Raw genomic sequence first — 23347 nt, forward strand, 5'->3', positions numbered from 1 at the left:
AGGGGATATTCTAAATGTTAGAAATTGGTCAGCTGAAGAGAAAAGGGGTAGTACAGTTTGAGGGGCAGTGGGAGAGTGAGGGTTGCAACAACCAAAGGTTAGGAGCTACTGGAAAATAAAGTGGCTAAGCCTGAGAATTAGTGAGTAAAACTTAAAGGTTGACTTTGACTCAGGGCATTTTGTCTTGCAGCTGTTAATTCTGGCATCCATGTGTTTCAGTCCTTTATGTGCTAACCTTAAGTGCTCCTTGGCAAAGCAAGGGAAGGGAAACAAAAGGGAAACAAAAAAAAATCGTATGTTTAGAGAAGAAGAATAAAGGAAAAAGCTTTTCTGCTGGTATTCAGCTTATCTATGTTAGTGTTCTTTTCATATAAAAACAGCGATATTTGTCAGTGCAAAATTATGATATAATCTTGAGAGTGTTAATGGTTTGCTGAGCCCAAATAGTTTCCTGCTTTCTTCATTACTTGATTACATTTGGCCCTTTGAGCTACTAGAATTCTAAAAATGATAGTAATACAATACTGGACAGGATATGAAGAATAAACCAGTCATATTTCCACTGTCACTGTTCAAGATAGCCTGACTGCTGTGAAGTATGTTCTAGTGCCAATTCTGTGTATTGAAGAAGCAAATTTCAGTGAGTTTCATTTTGTGCCATTGAGCACTCATGTGAGATGTTTTATTTACAGTTATCTTTTATAAAAGTTGAAATTTTGTGGATTTCTTTCAGTTCAACAGCAGCACAGCAGTGCAGCAGCTGCTGCCCAACAAGGTGGCTATGAAATTCCAGCAAGATTACGGACCCTACATAATCTTGTTATCCAGTATGCTTCCCAAGGTAGATACGAGGTTGCTGTGCCTCTCTGTAAACAAGCTCTGGAAGATCTGGAGAAGACTTCAGGTCATGACCACCCTGATGTTGCCACTATGTTGAACATTCTTGCATTGGTGTACAGGTTTGTATACTGGCACAGATAAATACCAGTGAAATAAATATTTAGTGTTTGGCTACAACCTTTTAACATTCAGACTAGAGTTTTTTCCTTCTTCTATTTTTCTTTTAAAATTAGTACTAAAACCCTCAAGAGGTTCCTAAAATATTTGTATGTTTCCCTACACTTAAAAGTCAAACAAGTTGCTGTATTCTTGCCTATACCTTTGCTTTGGTAATGAAGTTGGCTTTGATTTTTTTTTTTGTTTGATTGGTTTTGGGTTTGTTTTTCTTTTTGTCTACTGAGAGGGCATACTTGATTATCCCCTTCAAGGTAATCTAGAGGTAGAAATTGGACTTCAGTGTAGAAATAGTATGTGCTCAGTACAGTCCTCAACTAGCAAACTATTTACAGTTACAGGCTTCAGGGTTCTATTTCTTATTTATGAATATATTCTCAATTATTCTTCTTTTGTAGTAGTATCTTTAGGTCAATAGTGAACTCAGCTTAATTTTTAAGATTTTTTCATTCCTGAATCCCCGGTGTTAATTACATCTCTTTCCAATTCAGAGACCAGAACAAATACAAAGATGCAGCAAATCTCCTGAATGATGCCTTGGCCATCCGTGAAAAGACTTTGGGCAAAGATCATCCAGCGGTTTGTATACATGCAATATCATAATTTACTTTCTTTTTCACTGAACTTTTTTTCTACTAATTCTAATATCAAAGTCAATAGGAAAGGTTTTAAGACCTGGCTTGTAGGAGGCCACATTATATTCAGTGCTGTTTCATCATAAATAATTTGCCCATACTTGATTTTGGATTGCTTGGATTTTCTATGAAAGAAAGATTTCAAAGGAAGAAGAAAAATTTTAATTTGCTTACTGAAATCACTTTATTATACTGAGATTGAAGGGACACTTCTGATTTGATTTACTACTACTTGTCAGTGAAATGTAAATCAAACTTTTGCAAAATTCATGTGATACTTCCATGGCCTGTGGGACACAGGGCAGCTCCAAGTATAGGTGTGAGAGGTACCTCTGTAAGAGAGGAACATGTGAAGACGTGCAGTAAATGACATTTCCACAAAGGAAGCAAAATTATTTCATGATTTACGTTTTTCTTTCTTTTATTGTGTATGTATGCATTTAATAATAATTATTTCTTCACTTGCAAATTTCAAGAGGTCTATCCTGTGCATGGAAAATTTGATAACATCAATGCCTTGCAGATGTGCTCGTTTGTCAAGCATTTTTATCAGCAGATTTCAGTGTACTTAATGTTTCTCTGCTGTTGACAGGTGGCAGCAACTCTTAACAATCTTGCAGTCCTTTATGGTAAACGGGGGAAGTACAAAGAAGCAGAACCACTGTGTAAGCGAGCTCTGGAGATCAGAGAAAAGGTATGAGTGACAAATACAGAGCCTCTGAAGGGACTTTGTGAAGGAGAGAGCAAAGTTAAACACTTACTTTTTGTGCTTTGGTTCGGTAGATCTGCCAGATAAACCCCAGAGTTAACAATGCCTAGCAGTTAGGAGTGTCTGAAATTCAAAACAGTAGGAAATTCCAGTAGTGCCACGGAATTGCTGGAGCACTCTGGGTATATGCTTAATTCTGTATTTTCTGAGAAACCTTATCTACCTTTTTCCTTCCTCTTTGATAGCTAAATAGTCTTTGATTTGAGAAGAGCATTGGAATTAAAAAACGAAACTTAGCTAAAATTTTTAAGTTGATTGTTCTCTATGTGGATATTTATTTTAGTCCATGAGACTGCATCTTCAGTTTTATATAATGTTGTTTTGCTGCTTACTTTGTTCCTCTTATAGATTGTTCTGCATCATTCTCAGGGTGTGATAGAATTGAGTCATTTTCATATCTTTGAAATGCAGCTTTTGCTTTTGTCATCCTTATGTTGAATTGAGGAGGAATAAAACTAACAGGATGTTTCTAAATGATTTATTTCTAAACCCTGACCTGATGATTAGAGAATGTTTTAATACATCATATTTCAATTCCAGGTCCTGGGGAAAGATCACCCTGATGTTGCCAAGCAATTAAATAACTTGGCTTTGCTATGCCAGAACCAGGGTAAATATGAGGAAGTTGAATATTATTATCAGAGGGCACTTGAAATCTACCAAACTAAGCTGGGACCAGATGATCCAAATGTTGCAAAAACAAAGAACAATCTGGTAAGCCTTTCCCAAAGAAGACCTGAGACAAAATTTCTCATGAGTTGAAATGGAATTTTATCCACAATGTATTGTATTTCTTATTTCTAAAGATAAATAAAGCAGTGTGCTGATACCTTTTGGGGGTATTTTGTTTTTAGGCATCCTGCTATCTAAAACAGGGCAAGTTTAAGCAAGCGGAGACTTTATACAAAGAGATTCTTACTCGTGCTCATGAACGGGAGTTTGGCTCTGTAGATGGTAAGAAACTGAGTCCCTAGATTTGAATTTAGCCTTTATTTTTGTAGTTATGAAATAAAATTTGCAAGAAGTCAATAGTATCCTGGTTAAAATTCTTACTTGCTTTGGGTGGGCTTAAAAAGTGAGCTGATAGATGTGTTGGAAGTACATTCATCATAAGAAAGCTTTTAGATACTGCAGAAAAAAATTGACTCACAAGCATGAGGTAGACTTAGTGGGTTTGTGTTTTATGGATTTTATTTCTTGCATAATTTATCTTTACACCCCACTAAACCAAATCCTGGTATTTTTATAGAGGCAGAAAAATGTACATCACTTTCCAGTCACAGGAAAAAGTCAATGCAGGATTTTTATTGACGTGAATAAAGACATTGTTAATGCAAGCCTCCCATGAACACATTTAAAGAATGGGGAAAATACCTTTAAATTGGGAATTACACTGTACATTGAAGTCATGAGCATTTTATAAACTAAAAATCCCAGTAAAGAATTTTCACTGTATTCCGTGACAGTAGCATATTCGCCACTTAGTAGATGTCAAAGTAGTTGCTAGGATAAAAGAAATAAATTCATGTTTTCTAGCACAGAACTAGACACATGACAAATGGGTGGCAGTGTATACTGACTTCAAAGCTTCTCAGAAGTAACTGTTTCTAAGTTCAGATAAGAAAAGGAGACAGAATTGTAAAACTGTAAAAGAAGTGTGTGTTTTATTTATCTGCTGCTTGTGGGATGGATAAATAAGGGTTTTTTGTGGCAATAGTATAATTCCCTGGTTCACAGCTTCGTTCCAGAGTGGTGAAAATCAGACAATCAATACCTTGTAGTTTTGTTCTTCTATAAAGTACTTTTCTTGTTTCACCAGATGAAAATAAGCCTATCTGGATGCATGCAGAAGAGAGGGAAGAATGCAAAGTAAGACCATTGCCATCAATCTTTTTTGGAGTTTATACTTGTTTAAGTTGCAAATCAGATTTTTTTTTTCAACAATACCTTTGTTCTAGGGAAAGCAAAAAGATGGCACATCTTTTGGGGAGTATGGTGGCTGGTACAAAGCTTGCAAAGTTGACAGGTGAGTATTTCTTTACAGGACAAACAACTCATTAATACTCAGTATCTCAGATTAAAACATTTTCAAAAATGAAATCAAAGCAAGTCCTTGGTTAGGACTATAAAAACCAAAGCATTAAAAATTCCGGGGTGAGACTGGTTTTCAGTAATACAGGAACAATTTTCAAGTCCTGGGGCTGTTTTTACTCGAGGCTGGTTAGATCCAGTGACATAAAATTGCACCAGTTGTGTTCTTGGCAGTCCTTCAGGTGGCAGCGTAGGTCACCTTTCCTTCTGTACCAATCCTTGGCATGTCTGCCCTCCCTGCCTCTGGAGGGGGCCAAAATGAGACTGCAAATAGCTGCACCTTTAGTTACCTGGCTGGCACAAGAAAACAAAGCTAAACTGCCACAAATAAGCACTGAGTTACTAAATCTTCAAGAATATAGTTGTGTGAATGAGCATGTATATTTTAAAGTGAAATAAGAGAAACAAGGATTTCAACTTGGATTATACTGGTCAATTTTTTTGTGTGTTTGCTCTAATTTTGTTCCATTACTGTCACTTTTTTAACATGTAGGTGGTGCAGTGTATGAAAAAACCTACAACTAGTACTGATAGTGAATGAGGGGTTTTTGTTTACTGGGTATTTGAATGCTCATGTTTAACAAGCATCAGAGCCTTTGTGCTGTTGAAATCTTTCTCCATCTGAGTTCTGTGTGCAGTACATTTGCTTGGTTTGTTTTTCATGTACTTGTTCATTCTAATGCATGAGAAAACCTTTTCTGTGTTGTTCCTGGAGCCAATCTTCACTCAAAAATAGTGTGATGAGCTAATTTTGTGCCGTTGAAACAAAAATGTCTTGTTGGAGTGTGAGACTTGTTAATGATGGGCAATGTTTTTGTTCTTGTTGTTCAGGCATGGTTTGAATGCATAGAAACTACAAATAGGTGTTAAGTAAAAGCTGATGAAAGAACTATTAATTACTTTTGTGACTAACACATCCTACAGTAATGGTCTCTCTATGCATGAATAAGCATATTTTTTGGAAGCTGCACAATTACTCAGTTGGATGCACTTGTCTAGAGATAAGTTTTCACCTTGATGTGCAGCTGAGGAGCACAAGGTTTCAGCAGGCCAGTTTCAGGGATGTTGGCTGGTCACAGGGTGAGACACATGCACTTTGAAAGGGGTCAGCAGGTTATTGTGTGTACATGAAGTACAGTGTAGTGTATTCCATTTGTAATAACTTACTCCAAAAATATGATAAACACTGGATCTAAGCTTTATTAGTGAATTGAGAAGAGTTTACTGAGTATGTATTTTACACAGAGTTAATTTTCTTTTCTTTCAATAGTCCAACAGTAACAACTACTTTAAAGAACCTGGGGGCACTTTACAGACGACAGGGCAAATTTGAAGCTGCTGAAACATTAGAAGAGGCAGCAATGAGATCTCGTAAACAGGCAAGTATGAAAATTCACCTTCATGATGTTTCTGCATTGTGGCCATGCAGATTTTCAACTTCATGTGTGCAGAATATAGAAACTTTCAGTGCCTGATCACCCTCTGTTTTCAGACTGAACTGTTGATAAACTGATAAATCTTAACACTTGCAGTTTGGTTAATTGTTAGGGCAGTGGCACCATGTACTGGGGACATGATTCAGACTGGGGGTGAAATTATGTGGAAAATGAAAAAGCAGAAAACATTGTGTTGGCCAGCAGTCCTCAATTGGCTGCTTGTCCTGGGAAAAAGACTGTAGCTGGGGGAAAATGGGGAGGTTCTGCTGGAAATCTCTGCCAATTGTGCTGTTCTGTTTTTAATAAAGAGCTGTCAGACTTAAAAATGTTCAGTTTCTGCATACAACTGACTAGCTAACAGAAACCTTTTGTTACTTCTGTAAACCAATGGGATAGTTTAGTGATAATTTAGTTTAGAAACACTCCACAGTTTCAGTGGAGTGTTTCTTTAAATGTGCTCTCAGATTTACTGTTCAAGTCACCCTTTCTCTCTTCTCTTAGAAGGTAGAAGAGAGTTTGGGTTTGTTTTGGTTTGTTTTGGTTTTTGTTTTTTTTTTTCCTTTCCCTTTTGAATGGCTTGCTACAATGTCTTTTATAATGAGGTGTCATCTGGTGTTAAAATGGAAAGCAAAATAAGAAAATACAAGTAAACAAACAACATGAAAGTTCAATTTTAATTTCATTTTTCTATATGAGAATAAATAAGACCTGTATTTTTTCCAGAAGCTTGCTGCTGACTCTTTAAGCATGCTTCAGAATTTCACTGTGCATCATACACCACCTATACCATTAATCCATTTATATGGCAGTATATACACCCCTAGATTTAGATGTGTAGGAGACTGTGTTACAGCAGCATTTTAACACTACTTTTTTATTCTGGGTCATTCAATGCTCTTAGGGAAAAACAGTTAGATGGGAACCTGACATCTCCATGCCATTAAAACAACCTTTGTTCTTGTTTGTGCACTTTTAAGAACTTTGGCATCTTTCTCACTTTCTGCATTGTGGTTGGCTTTATGGATTTGCCACACACATCCCTGCTGCATTTGCTGCTAGTGCTGTAGTGTAGAAGATGCAGAATATTTTGTAAAGCATAAGACATTCATCTGGGATCTCTTCCTGTCAGCAAAAACTGGTTATGATGTGGAGTAGGTTTATTATAAAGAAAACAAAACTGAAAATAAGTATGATCTGAGCTTTGATATTTTCTAGTTTCTGTGTTCAAGATTTTGCCTTCTGTGCAGGGTTTTCACGGAATGTACTGTAGCACTTTTAAGATATTTCAAGGATTATTTGATAGTTGATAGGCACAAAGTAAACTTATTGACCATATATTTAGTATGTTTATTACGAGTTTGTATTGAGGGAAAATTTTATTAATGCCAAGTATTCTTTGTATGTCAGTATTTTTAAATAATACAACCTGTTTCTGAGGTGTAGATATTCAGACACATCTCCAAAGGCAGGTGAAAACTGCACCATTTGTTGGTTGGAAAGCTTGAGAATTACATTGATGGTTCATGATCTATAAATTGCTTAAATACTTAGCTGGTTGCCAGATTGCACCAGGTAAGTGACACAAACACCACGAGGCTTAGACCAGCAATAAGAAAAGAAGAAAAAATGGCAAGTCAGTGAATTCTCAAACTGCCCAGCTGTCCACTTCATGCTGTGTTGATCCTGTTTAGAAGGGGCAGCTCAGCTGCTCTCTGAAAGCAGAATTGGACTGATGAATTTGGGTTGGTTTTACTTCTTGCTTGGCGCAGCTTTGGTGTGTAAGGTGTAGATGAACAGAGCTTGTAAGAACATAAAGCCTATTCCCATTCTATCAAATTCTCAGGGTCTTGACAATGTTCACAAACAGAGAGTGGCCGAAGTGCTGAACGACCCTGAGAGCATAGAGAAGAGGCGGAGCCGGGAGAGCCTCAACGTGGATGTGGTAAAGTACGAGAGTGGCCCTGATGGCGGCGAGGAAGTGAGTATGAGCGTAGAGTGGAACGGGGTAAGTACAGTACACAGTTGGACAGAGTAGCCTAGGAAATCACCCCCTAACACCTAGGGCTGTCCACTCACCAGCCTGCTGTGCTCCCAGGAGTCTCCTGCTTGGTCTACCTTGTAGTTTGTGATTTTGCAGAATCAATTAAGAAATGAAGAGTAACATTTTGTCTATCATAATGCTAAAAAAGTCATCATATTTTAAAATTTTAAGTCATCTTTCCTGTTGCTGTCCTGAATGGTGACATTTCTGCAAGAATCCCAAGCAATTGTGTTTAAGGCTAAGTTGTGTAATGCTGATTGAGTGTCCTGGTTGTGGTCTGGTGTACAATTGCTTGTCGGTGATTTGTTTTTACTGGTAGAAATATTCTGGCAATTAACTCACTTTTGCTTTTCTCCTTTTGGTGCCGTATTTGCTTGTAATTTCAATGTTTATTTAAAAATACTCCATCAATTGAAATCACAAAGAACATTTGCTATGAAAGTGTACTGAGTGTTAGCAGTTTCAGAGTAAATTAAAATGACCAGTCTAACACTAAAATAATTCTAATCTCCTCCTTACCCAGCTTGCTGGAGGAAGGAACACAGCTTTTCAAGCTGCTATAAGATCTATTTTAAGAGGCAGTGCCATCACATAACACTCTGATGGTGACTTTGTGACTGTCTCGTATTAAAATTTGTCTGGAGCCAAGGCTTGTTCCTGTTTGCTTCCCATATATTGGCTTCACTGTGTTATACTGATTGTCATAATGTAAAAACATATATATATTTAAAAAAAATAAATATTTTATATATGTATATGTATATATATGTGTATATATATATAAATATATATAAATGTGGTTACATGTGCATTTTTCTAACCATTGTTTTCCTTTAATTTGAAGGACAATGCAAGCTTTTAGTTATTATCTGGCTTGTGTAGTTTGCTTCTATGACCAGCTTTCCCATGCTTTATCCCATTGCTGGCAATGGGATACATATTGCTCTCTTAACTAACTCCCAGCTGCAGTTCTGCTGAAAACATTCTCTTAGATTATAAAAGTGGTGTTGCTTTTGCTGTATGGGAGGGGAAGTAGCCTACTTTGCAATACTGAGTGTTCTGAAGCTTCATTTCTCTTACAATAGCAATCTTTTTCTCCCCATCTTTTTGTAAGCCACGTGAGACAAAGCTTAGCATTCCAAGGAAACCTTGAGAAAACACGCAGTGCTTTAGTCTTAAAGGAAAATGTACTTTCCATCTTTGCTTTTGTCTCTTTATTACTGTTTTCTTGGCATTGGTGTTCTCAGTGCCAAGACAGTCAATCAGCATCTCTTGTGAATTAATACCACATCATTAATAAAGCCAAAGTCAGGTTGAATAACTCTCTTTTTAATTCTCATTTTGCCCATTCAGCATTAGAACTGTGTACTGTACTCCTCCCTTAATTTTCGCTATACTTTGCATGACTGTATGTTCTAAATGAATTAAACTTTTTTTCTGTTATTGACATCAATGCATGCAGGGTTTGGATGGAAAGGGCCTTCTGGGGAAAAGCAATAGACAGTATTTCTAGGTCAATATTTGAATAAAACTCAGTGATAACGTTTCCTGGTCTGAAAAATTAATTTTTGACATCTCAGGGTAAGCAAATTTCATTTTTAGTGTGCTGAAGTGGCATTACTTCATTGTCATCTGCATTATTTCTTTTTCCCTCTCTTAAGAGAAGGTATTTTGTATCACATGCTCTACGTGAAGTGGGCAACTCTCTCTCCCTCCCCCCTGCAAATGTTTCTATTTCAGTGATGTTCTTCCCTCTTCTTTATATTGTGTAGTTTTTTTACCCTTGTGTGTTCCCTCCAGACAAAATAACTCTGATTCATAAAGTGTAGTAGAATCTTTTATTTGTGTCTTCAGAGCCTGAAGAGAGGCCTGCCTTTTCCATTTAAATTCTTCTGAAGTGGTCAAGCCTACTCTGTCTGTCAGAGAGAATAGGTGGAGTATGCAAAGGGACAAACTCAACCAAAAAACTATGTCAGAAGATGTAATTAAGGGCTTTCATATGTAATGTATCCATATTAAGCATTGTAGGCTTTGTGTAATGTCTTACACTCTTACAAAAGAACAGAACAATCTATTGAAGTAAATCTTCCAATAACTATTAAAACAGACGCATTTAAGTGAGGTGTTACAGTGCATCTTTACATGTTACTTGTAAAATTCATGACTTAAAGTGAACAGAAGATACTTGAAAATGCAAAGAAATGCCTGGTCTTAAAAATGTGGGGCCAAGATTTGGATCCCTTACTATCCTTTTATATAAAAAATAACAGTGAGTGCCTTTGAGTGGCATTTTTGTAAACTGATCTCTCAGCCTGCTGCAGGACAGATGAAAATCTTTGTGCTACTTATTATAATATTTGTAGTGTGAGGAATTCTCTCTTCATACTCTAAGCCATATGCTTCAGAGAAACAGGCTTTTGAGCATGTAATTCCACTTCCAGGTGTAAAGGGAAAGCCATGGATTTCCCTACCACGGAGGAGAGTTACTCTTGTTGAAATAAATGCCAGACAGAGGGAGCTGTAGCAGACAAAGTACAGGAGAGGGTGATGGTGAGGAGGTGTAAGCAGCAGTAATAAGGTGATTCTCATTTTGAATGACATAAAAAATCAGCAGTTAAACTTTGCCATAAAAACAGCTTGTGAGTTTGGTTTTTGTTTACTCTGGACTCGGGAATGACTTTTTTTTTTATCCTGAGCTCATGTTTTAGAAGTGTTTTGTTAAGCAAGCAGTGTTTAACTTAGGGGTTTGATATTTTTATTTTAGATTTGAAGTACCCAAAAGCTTGTCTGTTTATTCCTAAAGTTCTAGTCAGGTTTATTGTATAGAGTTATACTCCATACCTACCAAATTTGTCTTGCCTTTGGATCATTTTCACTACTCTACTATTGCTGATTGCAGGTCACAGGAATAATTAGCCTTTTCACTGATCCAATACTTCTAGCTGGAATTTAGACTTCAGTTTATTCAGTCCCGCAAAGCTGAAGTCTGTCTTTAAGTGTGAACAACATATGCAATTTAGTTTGAAACATAAATACTCAGTTAGATTTAGGTCTTCTAATCACTTGGTAGCAAGGCATTCTGCCATTTCCAAGGATAATTTTAATTACTGTTCATTACAGTTGTTATATGTGAAGGCTCTCAAGGACAGGTATCATGAACCTATCAGTAGTGGTTTCTGTATTTGCACAAAGAATGAAAAGTGTGCAAGTTGAACCACAGTTTATTTTAAAGCTGCCTCACTGCATTAGGGACAGTCGAGAAAATCCCACTTGGGTTGTAAATATAGACACAGATATGTTCTAAAAAGTCCTTGTGAAAGTGAATTGACCCAGACCAGCTGGATTCCAGTGCCTTACGAGAATGAAGAGAATTTTGTCTGGAGGTTAGGTGAAGACCTTTCTTCTTGTTTCAAGGAAAATTCCTGACAGAAGTTAAAGCTGAAATGAATGCACTTTGCTCTAGTCTTCCTTTTTTTATTATTTTTTTCTCTTTTTTTGTTCTCTTTTTTGTGTTACAGTGAACTGGGGAAAAAAAAAATCCCTTTTTTTGTTTGTGGAATGTAATAGCCAAGCTATTTCTTGGTAAAGGTGCTTTGTATTTTGTACAAATTCTAACTTGGATGCACAGCATCAGTCATGCTCATTTGTCAGTCCCATCTCAGTGATGTAGGTGAAACTGCATAAAGATGTAGGTTCTGATAATTCAAGGGCCTGCATTTTGTACTTAAGGGCTGTCCAAATAGTTACTCTGGAAAAAAAAAAAGGTTTTGAACATGACCTAGAAATACTGTAAACTAACTGTTCAAAATTGAAAACTGTTGAATTTTTCCCAACAGTTTCATTCAGTTTTTCTCTCTCCGTTTCTGACAGGCCTAGATGCCTTTTGTGATTCTTATACTGTCTCCTGCATGACGGGCGTGCACCATCTTCAAGCTTTAACTTCTCTCTTCAGTACTGACTGCTGTGTTTTAGCAAACCCCTTAAGATTCTTGTCAGAGCTACACTTCCCTGTAAACTGGCCATTCCTCCAGTGCTGGTGTCGTTTTTGGTTTTCTATTTCTGTACCTGTGTAGCTTTGCCAGATATGTATCTAGTCATACCAAATGTTACTACAACCATTTGCTGTGTAATACATTAGTAAAAAAACCAAACAAGTAACAATGACCTTTATAAGTAGCTGTTCACTATGGAATAAAGGTAGTTAAAAGTATCACACAAGGTATTATTGAAATGGCATGATGGTGATCTTTACAGGAGAAAAACCAAACCAGTAAAAGTAAAGCATGTTCTCCAAGTGCTTTAAAATGTATTTAGAGACCTATTATATGGTTAACATCAATATGGAACTCTGGATGTCTTCACTTACGATTATTCTAAAGTAGCATTGCTGTTTAGTCTTTGTGTGAGATTTTGGCAATTATGCTTTTCTCTACTAATCTTGGTGTTCAGTGATTTGTGTATTTGTCTTTCTAACTTCTAATAAACTCACTCCAACTCAGGTGTCTGTCTTTGCTTAGTAGTGCTTTTTTCTTTTTCAACTCTTCTTTCATAATCACATAGGTTTTCTGTGCAGTAGGAAGTGGTCACTTCTAATCTTACTAAACTGTTTGGGTCCTGTAAGAGTAAAACATTTAAAAATAGAGTTGTGGTCACTCCTATGAATTTCTCTGGGTCAGCACAGCAGTGTAAAACATGAATGCAATATATGAAAAATTTATTTTATTGTGGTTTACGTTTTCTTTGGTAAAAGTTAAAGACGAAGCACATGAATTTGACCAGACATATTTCTGATCAAAAATATTTTTGTTTAGGGATTTTAGGGTTAATTAAATATGTTTGTAAGTAATGGAGATATTTAGAAAGAACAAAAGATGTTTTTTTCTTAGACTGATGGAATGCTTTTGCTTGGGGCTTGTACTCTGTTAACCACGGTGCGCTCACATGAAATGGTGCTGGTGAATTGTTGGACTACTGTGGTTTTATTAATGATGAATTGTGGCTTGGGCATGCCTTCACATTTAGAAATCTTTCTTACACTTTGGAAGGAACCCTTTTGCTTTGGTAAAGCTGTAGCTTTTTGGTATTACGTGTTTAGGTAAATGTATATAGTGTAAGTATATATTAATAGCAATGAAAAAGTAATAATTCATCTCTGAACTGTTTTGGAGGCAGGCTGGGGGGAGGGCAGCAGGCTCCTGCAGTCTCACATGTGTTCAATCTCTTTCAGGATGGCACTGGATCCCTAAAGCGCAGTGGTTCCTTTAGCAAGCTCCGCGCTTCCCTTAGGCGCAGCAGTGAGAAGCTGGTTAGGAAGCTGAAGGGAGGCAATTCCCGGGACACTGAACCAAAGAACCCAGGGTAATTCCTTATCTCTTCCTAGCTGTGCTGCTGTCCCTTGCTCTGTGCCCCGTGCAGCCTAGGGTACTCCTGGGCCAGTGTTCCCTTCCCTGCTTAGCTAACTGCAATGTCATACACAGCTATATCTTAAAGAAAAATAAAATAGGGAATAACTTCCTAAACTTCCATTGTACGTTCTGTAACATCTGAGGATTTATATTTGCTTGTAAGAATTAACTCGATTTAACAAATAATTTTTTTCTTTTTGCTGCTTTACCTACTTGAAGATTAGAAAAGCTTCATAGAACTACTGATAAATAAATGTTAGTTACGTGCAAAACTACTCTTTTCACACAGCAGTGGAGAATAATAGATGTTACTGATCTTTATAGTAAAAGCCTAAGTACAGTAAACCTGCAACTAACATTCTTGATAAAGCTTAGTATCTTGATATATTCTTGATATAGCTTTATATATTGCTGTGAGCATAATTACCAACTGAAGCCCTTTTTGGTTTCTGTTTTTGGACAACTCAGATGTCAGAGAGCAGAGAATGTTGAAAACTTGAGCCTAGTTGTGTATCTTACTAACATTTTGGCCCCAGTAAAGTCTGGTAAAAATCCACATTTACTGAGTCTGACTGCTCACTCTTTCCAGCTTACCATATGATGATGGATTTGAATGTATGTAATATTTCTGATAAATCCATAAAATCATTCATCACTTACCACCTGCTGCAGAGAAGTTGAAACATTAAAATGCACCTACTGCTGTTCATAGTGGCCCTTCTGGGTGTTCCCAACACCATTGTAGTCAATTTTACAGGGCTTTTTGCCCTTGTGAAAAACTAGAACTCCTTTAGTTGACAGGAAACTTACAGTGTGAACTTGTGCTTTAAAACAGTCATATTGGAGAACTTGGAGTAGCTTCTGATGGAATCTGAGTAATGTGATGATGATGATGATGATGATGATAATAGTATTACTTGAGACAGTGACCTGGAGGCAGGGTCTCACTGTGTTTCTGGAAGTGCTCCAGTGAAGTTTTATTGTTTTTATGGCTGTAAAACATTAAGTACAGCAGTAGCACATGTAAAATTTGCTTCCTTGCGTATCTGTTTCAAATTCAGCCTGAATTTGAAGAATTCAGATCTGAATTGTAGAGTTGTTACTTAAAATTTCACAGCCCAACTTCAACTTCAGGTTGATGATGAAGGCACTGAATAGAACTGAAGGTCAAATTCCTTTGCATTTATTGATCCATCATTAGGAACTACCTCTGAGATAAGAGGTTGGGAATAAAGTGTGGAAAGCATGAGATTAGAAGAAGGAAATGTGTAAATGTAAAATGCGTTAGGGAAAACAAACAGAAGCAAGTCAAATTAGAATAAATGGGAGTTTTCCTTCTTTTTCTTCAGTATTAGCAGTTTATACATTGGTTTTCTGTCTCTATTCAGTTCTGTCCAGAGTTCATTCATCATAGTTCAGGTATATTGTATGAATAGATACATTTATCCATAGCTAATTTTGCATTTTCTCCTCATTTTTGTGAGACATGGAAACGCTTTCAGTTTCACAAAAGCCTGGAGGTTTATTCCATAATCTCTGTAGTATTTATAGCTAACTCTTTCTGCAGGTGAAGTAAGTCCATGTTTATAGGTGTAGAAAATGGTGCTTACAAATAACTGAAGGTGTTTGGCTTTGCAGTGCCTGTTAGAACTCACCTGCCTTGTTACTGTCTGCACTTGAGTTGTGTTACCTGACCAGAGCCCTCTGCTCACGTTCACATGAGTTACCCTGGAGGGTCTTTAGCACCAGATGAGGTTTCCTCAGATGGAGGCACTAATGTGAAACAAAATTGAAAGCAAAGCAGTATCTTCCTTGCTTTCCCTTTCTGGCAAAATCATGTTGTGTTTAGATGTCACCATAGTTCTCAAGGAGTAATTTATTCTTAAAATTTGCAATAAGTGTATTACGTTGACAGGCTTTTATGTAGATAGGCTCTTCCAGTGTATAGGACAACAAATGCTATAATTTCTGTTCTTGTAATAAATGGAATTTTTAAATCGTGATTTATATTAGCTGGTTTTAATAACAAATGCAGAGATTTCTGGTATTGAACACCAGCTCTGTAGGTATAAAGTATAACTTACATAATGATATTCCAATAAATCATTTTGATTTTGTTTCCTGAAGAAACATCAGTGAATAGAATTGTTTTTTGTTCTTCCTCTCAGTGTTACAGAAGGCATATTCAGTTGTTAGCATGTAGACCTTTGGGGTTTATTGAATATTTCAATACAGACATAGCACACATAAAAATTTTGCTTGCTGTGAGGGCAGCCACTTTAGGTAGAACACTTCTGTGCCTCCTTCCTTAACGGTGCATTCCCTGCCTGTGCCTCTAGGAAGGCGTTACTTTGAACTTGATTTACACCTTTTGTTTACAAGATTTACACTTGATTTACACCTCTTGTTTATACTCTGCTTCTCTAGATAGGAATTGACAGTGCTGGTGTGAGCACTGAGTGAAAAATGCTTGAATAGCAATACACTCACAGGATGAAGGAAGGACTTAGTGCCCATGTTGTTGCTTGATACAGAAGGTTGAAGAGAATAAAATGGAAAACTCATCAGGGAAATTGTTTCTTTACAATCCTGCAAATGCCTTTTTGACAAATGACAAGTATCTTAATAGTGGTCTTTGAAACATGCAATACCTGAAGCAAGGTATCCGTTTTTGATCATATTTCAGAATTCAGTTCTGAATAATTTAACTTTGATTAGTTAGTGTTCTTTATTTTTTCACTTTAAAAATACTGATCATACAGCTGAACAGTTAAGATTTCTAATCTAAAAGGGAAAAAACAAGCTTTCCTTACTGCTATTATTTATGCACCAAAAAAAATGCCTGCATGTTCTTTATGGAGTCTTATTTGTGGCATGGAGGGAACTAAAAGTGCATTTGCCAGACTAAAGTTCTTTAAAATGTTGCTTTAAACAAACCCAAACATATAAAAGACCCACAAACAAAGTAGTATCTCAGGTATGACTAAATTTTTTTTTAATTGGCACTTTAGCAAGAACCTAAAATAAGCGTGTGAACTTTTACTGGTGGATTTTTTGTTTCCCTGGAATGTTTTCCATAAACCTTTATGCTCTTTTGGAGAGTTTTCTATAACATTTTGTTTGTTTTACAGATTAACTTCCATATATAACCCCTGTTGTACCTGTTTCCTTGAATAAATGAGAGGTGTACACCATGCATGAGTCCTTGCTTTGTTGTTGCTAACACTCATGTCGAATATTTTAAATTGTGTGCTTCTGGCTTGGCTTTGGAAACAGCCAGGTTTAGTGCTGGGGGAAGCAGCCAGGCTGTGTTGTGTGGCAGCTGTTGCCCCTGTTTTGGTTCATTGTCCTGCTAAGCTTTTGCTTTAGCAAAGCATTTAAAACCTGTGCTTTGACTGTTAGCAGTGTTGCTTCAGTAGAAGGCAGATCTGGTACTATCTAAGGTGATCTGTATGGATAAACCTGCCCCTGTTACTGGAAGGCATTGGAACATCTGCTTTAGCCAGTGTCCCAAGCTGCAGGTAGCACTGCAGGGTTAGGGCTCGTCGTCCTGTGACCAGTTCATCAAATATGTATTCAAAGCCCTCATTTAGTTCTGAAATAGTTCAAGATCTCATGGAAAATCAGAGCAAATGCAGAACATTCTGAGGAGTGGACAGGCACTGGAGTAAAGGACACCAGACATTCCATGATAGGAATTTAAGGGCTGATCTTGAATTTCATGACGCACACTTGAAAATATTTTTTGTTAAATTTTGTGTATTGAGAAATGTAGGCAAATTATTAATCCTCATTTCAAACAGCAGCAGATACTGCAGTTAATGCAATGTTACTTTGATTGTCAGTAGCTCCTGGGTAGGTGATGAATTTTTTCCCCTTTTCCATTGCTTTCCATCCCATATTCTAGGATGCTTGTTACCACTGCTTGTTGTAAAGCCAAAAGCACAACCAAAGCTGACAGCAGCAACTATCTTAGTTCCTTTCACTTTGAAATAACATTTTAAAATGCTTTTAAAAATTTCTTTTGAAGACTTAAATAAATGAGGCAGAAAGTACCAAACTAACTTTTTTTGTAGCTTTTTCAAGGTAAATACTGCCTACACAACAAACTTGTGTTTCAGATGTTTTTTCCTGAACTGTTTGAATGTTTTGATGCTTTTGTAAGAAGCCACACAAAATTGAACATGATAATTAATTAATTAAAACTCAGTGTAAGTCACTGTATTAATTTGATGTGCTTTAAAAATTGAGATTTTAAGTTAAATCAGTTGCCTGCAATGTTTAAGCTCCAAGGAGCTTGTAATTTTGGGGGGTTTATATGTAATTAGAAGTGAGTACAAACATATTTGAACTTTTGTAGTTGTTACCTTAAAGGCTGTCCCTCAGCTCAGTTTTGGGGCGTTGTTCCCACTCCCTTCACTGTGCATTGCTCGTTGTTGTACTTGTGTTTTTAGAGCTGTAGTTTTCAGCCATTCTGATCAGTTTATCCTTGCATGTTCACTGTCCTGGTTGCAGCATGAAGCGTGCCAGTTCTCTGAATGTTCTTAACATGGGTGGCAAGGCTACTGAAGATCATTTTCAAGTAAGAAAGCCCTACCATACTCTTACGAAAATAAATACTGTCAGTAGGGTTTGGGATAAAAAGAGTGTGATAAATAATAAACCAACAACTCACAGTGATTGTAAGATCCTACTTCAGTAAGGAGTTTGAAGGCTGTGCTTAAGGCATCATTCTCTGACACTTTTGTGAATTATGATTCATTTTAAGGAAGGGTTCAGGTCCAGCCAGGAAAGAGCATTGGCTTTTATGATACCAAGCAGTCTCTGGCCTTGGACTTTTGTTACAGTGGATATAAAACTTATGGAATATTAGATTTTTGTAAAAGCAACTTAAAAATGCAAGAACTGTTAAAGCCCAATAATTTCAATATTTTTTTACTTCAGCCCCTTTATTGCAAAGAGCCCTGTCCTTGTAATTGCTGTACATTTCTGAGGTGGCACAGGAGCAGTCTCAAAAGTTTGTCTGATCTGTGTTTTGCTTCTGCTAATACAAAACCTCTTTTTGCTTAACTGTTCATGGTGTGCCCAAGTGCTACTCCTCATTGCCTGTTTTTACCTAACAAATCGCTGTTTAAATTGTCAAATGAGTGAGCAATGTTCTTCTAAACACTGCTGTGTGTTTTACTAACACAGTAACTGCCACTAATTTTAGGAAGATAAAATTGCTTCTCTACTAACAAAATGTAGGTGAGGATCTTTATCACGGTGTGTCCTAAAGTAGCAGGAAAGCCCCAGTGTGGCTCTTGTTCTCCCCAGTGGTGTAAAGGTGTTGCAACTTTATGATCCCTAACAAATGTGCTGCGGAGTTCTCTGTGGTTGGAAGTGTGAGCTAAACTTTGCTCAGGGTGAGGTTCAGCCAAGGCAAATCCAGGGTAAAGCACAATTCTCTGCAGCAGCAGTGCCAAGGGTGGCAAAGAGCCGTGTCCCAGGTGCCCCTGGCTGGGTGGATCCTCAGGGTGTGTTTAATTGGTGTGACTTCCAGAGGAGGGGCTTTTGTTGGTGTGTACAACACAAGAGTAAAATCAGTTCTTTTTTCTTGTGACCTTTTGTAGTTCCTCCTCTATAGGCACCCATGGCAATTCCCATAAATGGGCTCTTGCAGTTCTGGGAAGGCTTGGGTTGGACTGTAAGGCTGTGTGAACTTCACAATATTGCTAGTTAAAAATTAGGTAAAAAGTTGTTTGTTGGACTCCAGAGAGCATCCCCCTATCCAACATGAACCGTTCTCAGCAGTTTGTTATGTTTGTTCCTGTTTGTTAAAACTAGTACTTCTGTTTGTTTGCTGGAACTGTCTGGACATCTGCTTAATTTTTTTGTTTGTTTTTTTCCCCTTCACACAGGAACGAAATAATTGTCTGACAGACTCGCGAGCTCTGAGTGTCAGTCACTCTGATCTGGCGCATTGAGATTTGGGACAGAAGCTAGCTAATATTCCTGTGTGAATAAAGAAGCACTGAGACCTTCAAAGCTTTGGTTCCTCATCCTTGTGTATAGGAACACCTAGTTTGTTAATGATGTCGGTTTTTTCCAATGGACTGCTGTTTTTACTTTTTAAATAGGGACAGTTTTAAACACAGCATTAGTGTGTGTTTTCTTCTAAGGGAAAACTATAGATACTTACTGCTCATTGCACTGCTTCCATTTGTGCTACTTACAGAAATTTCTTGAATAGATCTATTACAGCAGCCAAAAAAAAAACACCTAAAAATACAAATACATTCAAAGCATACCAAAATGCAAGTGTTGGAAAATGCAAGCAAAATTAAATGTGTGACACTGAATACACACACGCTGGAATGAGACGTGGATAAATTTATATGCATTACTGTAGAAATTCCAGTTGAGCATTCTGCAGTGGTGGGGTTTGCCCTTGCACCACTGATTCTTGTAATGGTAGAAGCCTTGGCTAGCAAAACAGCACTTAGACAAGACTGATTTAACCACTAGACTGAGCTATTAAATCTTAAAGAAGTGATGGCTGGAGGTAAGTTACCTTAGGTAGAATGAACAGTAACACCTGTGACCATAACTTTTGGTAGTGTAAGTCTTAGGGCACAATAACCAATGGACATAGGATGGTTTGTGTACATCAGGAGAAATGGAAAAAACCTTTAATTTGTGTGATTGAAGAATACTTAAGTTTTGGACTGCAACTGTCCCAGAGCAGCTGCTGCTGCTCTGAGGGAAACCTCAAGCCTCAGGTTGACTTTCTCGCTGTCCACTGGAATTCACAGTCCCATTCTCTGTTTGCTGAAAGTGCCCAACGTTTCCCAGTGCTGATCCCAAACCCTGCCTTTCTCCACACCAGCTGGTGACAGCAGAAGCAGGCACAGCACACCAGGATGTCACACTGCAAGGTGGCTGCTCTGCAAGGACCAGCAGTGCTGAGGGCCGTAAGTGGCAAGTGACCTGTGTGACCACATATCCATGTTAAATCCACTTAGGTTAATATATATATGCTGTCTGTGTACAGGACTGCTGCTGGAACGAAGTATGTATGTTTTAAGGATTTTAGAGATGTTAGGATTTCCTTTTGCTTTTCTGTAAAGCTTGTCATTTTGTTAATCATTTGTAAAAATTCCTATTCGTGTGAAGTTGGATGAGAAAGTAAAAAAACCAAGCTGTGTGTGTATAAATGTATTTGTGGTCATAGCTGTGAGTTGGAAAATGTCGAACAAAATTAACTTTGGGAAAAGCTGGAAAATTCATTCAAGGTCAGCACCAACTGAAGGAGGTAAAATATAGGAACATAGGCAAGTTTGAGTATTTGAACAGGCTGTGAAAAGTCATTAGAATTAGTACTAGTAGGAGTTTTTGACTGGGTTTGCACCTGGTTTTAAGTTGGTTACAGTAACTGATGCAGAAGTTGTCTGTGTAATGCACTTAACAATGTTTACCAGGAGGTACCCTCTGAGCATCCCTGCAGAGGAAGCTGTGAGTGGGGCACCTGCTTTAGGGACAGTGTAGGAATGGTGAGAGACAATGCTGCTAATAATTATGTAGAGTTTTAGCACATAGTGCAATTCATTAATGAACTCGAGCAGGAACAGGTTGTTGCTCGGTTATCTTAACAGTAGATACTCATATAATGTTGACTCTTGAGTTTTAATCTTTTTATTAAGAGCTTTTTATATTAAAAAAATATGTAATATATACACTTCTTTTTTCTCCCCTAAAGTGTGTTCTATGCCCTCATGGTGAACTGGGCTCTCTGCACAAAGGCAGACTGAGCTGGCTTTGTAAAAGAACTGTGGCTGGCTGCCAGGCTAGGGGTGCCCGTGTCCAGCTCCCACCCCACTTGAAATCTGGCTTCCAAAAAAACCTCACAAAACTCTTCAGACAAAACTGTTTGGGTAGTAGGGAATTACTTAAAGTAAAGGATGTGATTCCCACATTCATCTTTCAGCTTCGAAGCAAAATGATTTCTTGCCACCTCTCAAACCCCCAACCCTGTGTAAATAAGCAATAAATTATGTAAGCATGCCAAATGACAATGTACAGTAAGTTTCCAAGTGCAAGATTGTGGTGTGTTGATGGTGATAGTGAGGGAACTTTCCTGGTGGTGGCATTACTAATACTGTGCTTTTAAATGTTTTAATTCTTTATATAGTATTGTAAAGTGTGATGGAAAGTTAAGTTGTTGAGCTAATGCATGTTAAACAACTCTTATTTAAAAGGTTCAGGGTTTTTTTTTCTGAGAAGAAACAAATTTCAAGACTTCTTTAATGCATAAATCCCTGAGAGTAGTAGCCAAGTCCTTACTGTTAGGAGCCAGTGAGCTGTTAGCAGTTTGAGAACTTTAAAAAAACAAAAACCAAATTAAAGTCAACATTCCCTGTGTTTGAATCATGGATGAGTTACTGTCAGGACATGGTTTGAGTGCGTTTATATTTCAGATGGGCTTCTCAGTTCACTTTTACACAAGATTTTCTTTCTGGATTTCCTTTTGTAAGGTTCCAGTTATAGCTAAGAGTCTGAATAAAGAATATATATAAAGAATATATATCCAGAATATCCAATTGTGTAATTCTGGGATGTCTTCAGCACCAAACTAAATCAACAGCTGTGATGAAACAGAAAACTGGAAAAGACCTTCAAAATTGACAGCTTATTAGGAAAACTGCAACCTTGGTAGTGCAGTTGTGGTTTTAATCTGGCATTTTTGTCCTTGACTAAAATTTTAAGGGTGAACTTGAATGAAAATGTAATGAGGATTCCACGTTAGGCCTCAGCCTCTCCTGCAGACAGTGGTGAGACTGGGTGTACAGCAGGATGTGGGATGGATTGTACATGGAACTGTTACTGACAGAAACTGTCACTGCCCTTCTGTCTCTGGCTGTGTGCTATATTGGCAATATTTGGTCTTGAGTTTAGATCTTACTAAAAGTTCTGTAAAATGTAATTGTTCCATGATTTGCTCCTCTTCAGGAGGAGTAACTGACCTGTTGCTGTGGTATGTCTGCACTTACACAATGCAAAAAGAGTCAGTTATCTACTGTTTGTACTTTTTCTTACTAAATTATACCTTCATCCTCCAAGCACTCCTGAACTGTAGTAAATTAAAATGGTTTTGAGCTTGAGAAGTATTTGTACTTAAATTGTATCCTTTGAATCCAGAGATTTTGAAAACGGCGTGGTTCTGTTGTAAATATCTAGTAAAAGGCGTGTGCAGTGCTGCATTGACAGGGTGTTTACAGTAGTTGCTGAGTTTAAGTTACTTTGGTTTTTGTTCTGTAGGTCACATGTTGTGTCTGAAGGCTGCTGAGAGAGTGGCATTTTTGGTCACGTTAGTCTGTACTGAGAGAATAAATGTTAACAGATGTGATGCTGAGGAGTTTAGTTTCATTCTCATCGATTTCTAGAAATACATGGGGGCTGTGTGTAAATATTTAGAATCAATGAATATCTCATTTATCTACATTGGATTATTTTTTCCCCTAAAACCATTCACAATTGTGCCAGTACACTGAATAGTTGAGGTCAGTTGTTAAAAACCTGAAACAACCAAGCAAGAAGCCAGACAGAGTGTGGGGGACTGGTGGAGCTCCAAAGGCCCAAGCTGGGAGGGTGCTTGTGCTCAGTGAAGTTGCAACACTTCCTTGGTTACATTTGCTTGTAAACGAGAAGTACTTAGGGAGCCTTAGTTTCTCAAGTGTCATTTAACGTTTCTTTTCAAAGTGTAGAATAATATTTAAATAGTCTTGCAGGATAAAGACTTAATGCATTCTAGACTGTAAATCTTCTTTGTAAAAACTACTTTGATTTCTTTTCTTGTATAGAATACAAATCTCAGTTGTGAAACCCAAAGATGAATAAAGCTCTATAAAGGGAAGGTTCTTAAATTGCATTTATTTTTCAACACTTTTGACACAAGGCTTGAACAGACAGGTGCTGTG

The 23347-nt window shown here is 37.4% G+C and overlaps 1 protein-coding gene across 5 annotated transcripts in view; it reads left to right on the top strand.

Annotated features, from left to right (window-relative positions):
* KLC1 (kinesin light chain 1) overlaps nucleotides 1–23283 on the top strand; it is a 48348-nt gene extending 25065 nt beyond the window's left edge. Inside the window, exons 5-16 of one of the 5 annotated variants that reach the window (XM_063399449.1) lie at nucleotides 734–959; nucleotides 1506–1593; nucleotides 2242–2343; nucleotides 2959–3132; nucleotides 3273–3372; nucleotides 4238–4287; nucleotides 4377–4444; nucleotides 5780–5888; nucleotides 7789–7923; nucleotides 13214–13344; nucleotides 17907–17973; nucleotides 19292–23283. In XM_063399449.1, the coding sequence (XP_063255519.1) occupies nucleotides 734–959; nucleotides 1506–1593; nucleotides 2242–2343; nucleotides 2959–3132; nucleotides 3273–3372; nucleotides 4238–4287; nucleotides 4377–4444; nucleotides 5780–5888; nucleotides 7789–7923; nucleotides 13214–13344; nucleotides 17907–17973; nucleotides 19292–19357 (1316 nt within the window). In that variant the 3' untranslated portion in view covers nucleotides 19358–23283. Of the gene's footprint in view, nucleotides 1–733; nucleotides 960–1505; nucleotides 1594–2241; nucleotides 2344–2958; nucleotides 3133–3272; nucleotides 3373–4237; nucleotides 4288–4376; nucleotides 4445–5779; nucleotides 5889–7788; nucleotides 7951–11856; nucleotides 12485–13213; nucleotides 13345–17906; nucleotides 17974–19291 lie in introns of those variants that run through there. The other 4 variants (XM_063399448.1, XM_063399451.1, XM_063399450.1 and 1 more) reach the window with 4 other exon arrangements.
* The last annotated feature ends 64 nt before the right edge of the window (nucleotides 23284–23347 follow it).

The sequence above is a fragment of the Prinia subflava genome, chromosome 5, assembly GCF_021018805.1.
Source record: "Prinia subflava isolate CZ2003 ecotype Zambia chromosome 5, Cam_Psub_1.2, whole genome shotgun sequence".
Taxonomy (NCBI): domain Eukaryota; kingdom Metazoa; phylum Chordata; class Aves; order Passeriformes; family Cisticolidae; genus Prinia; species Prinia subflava.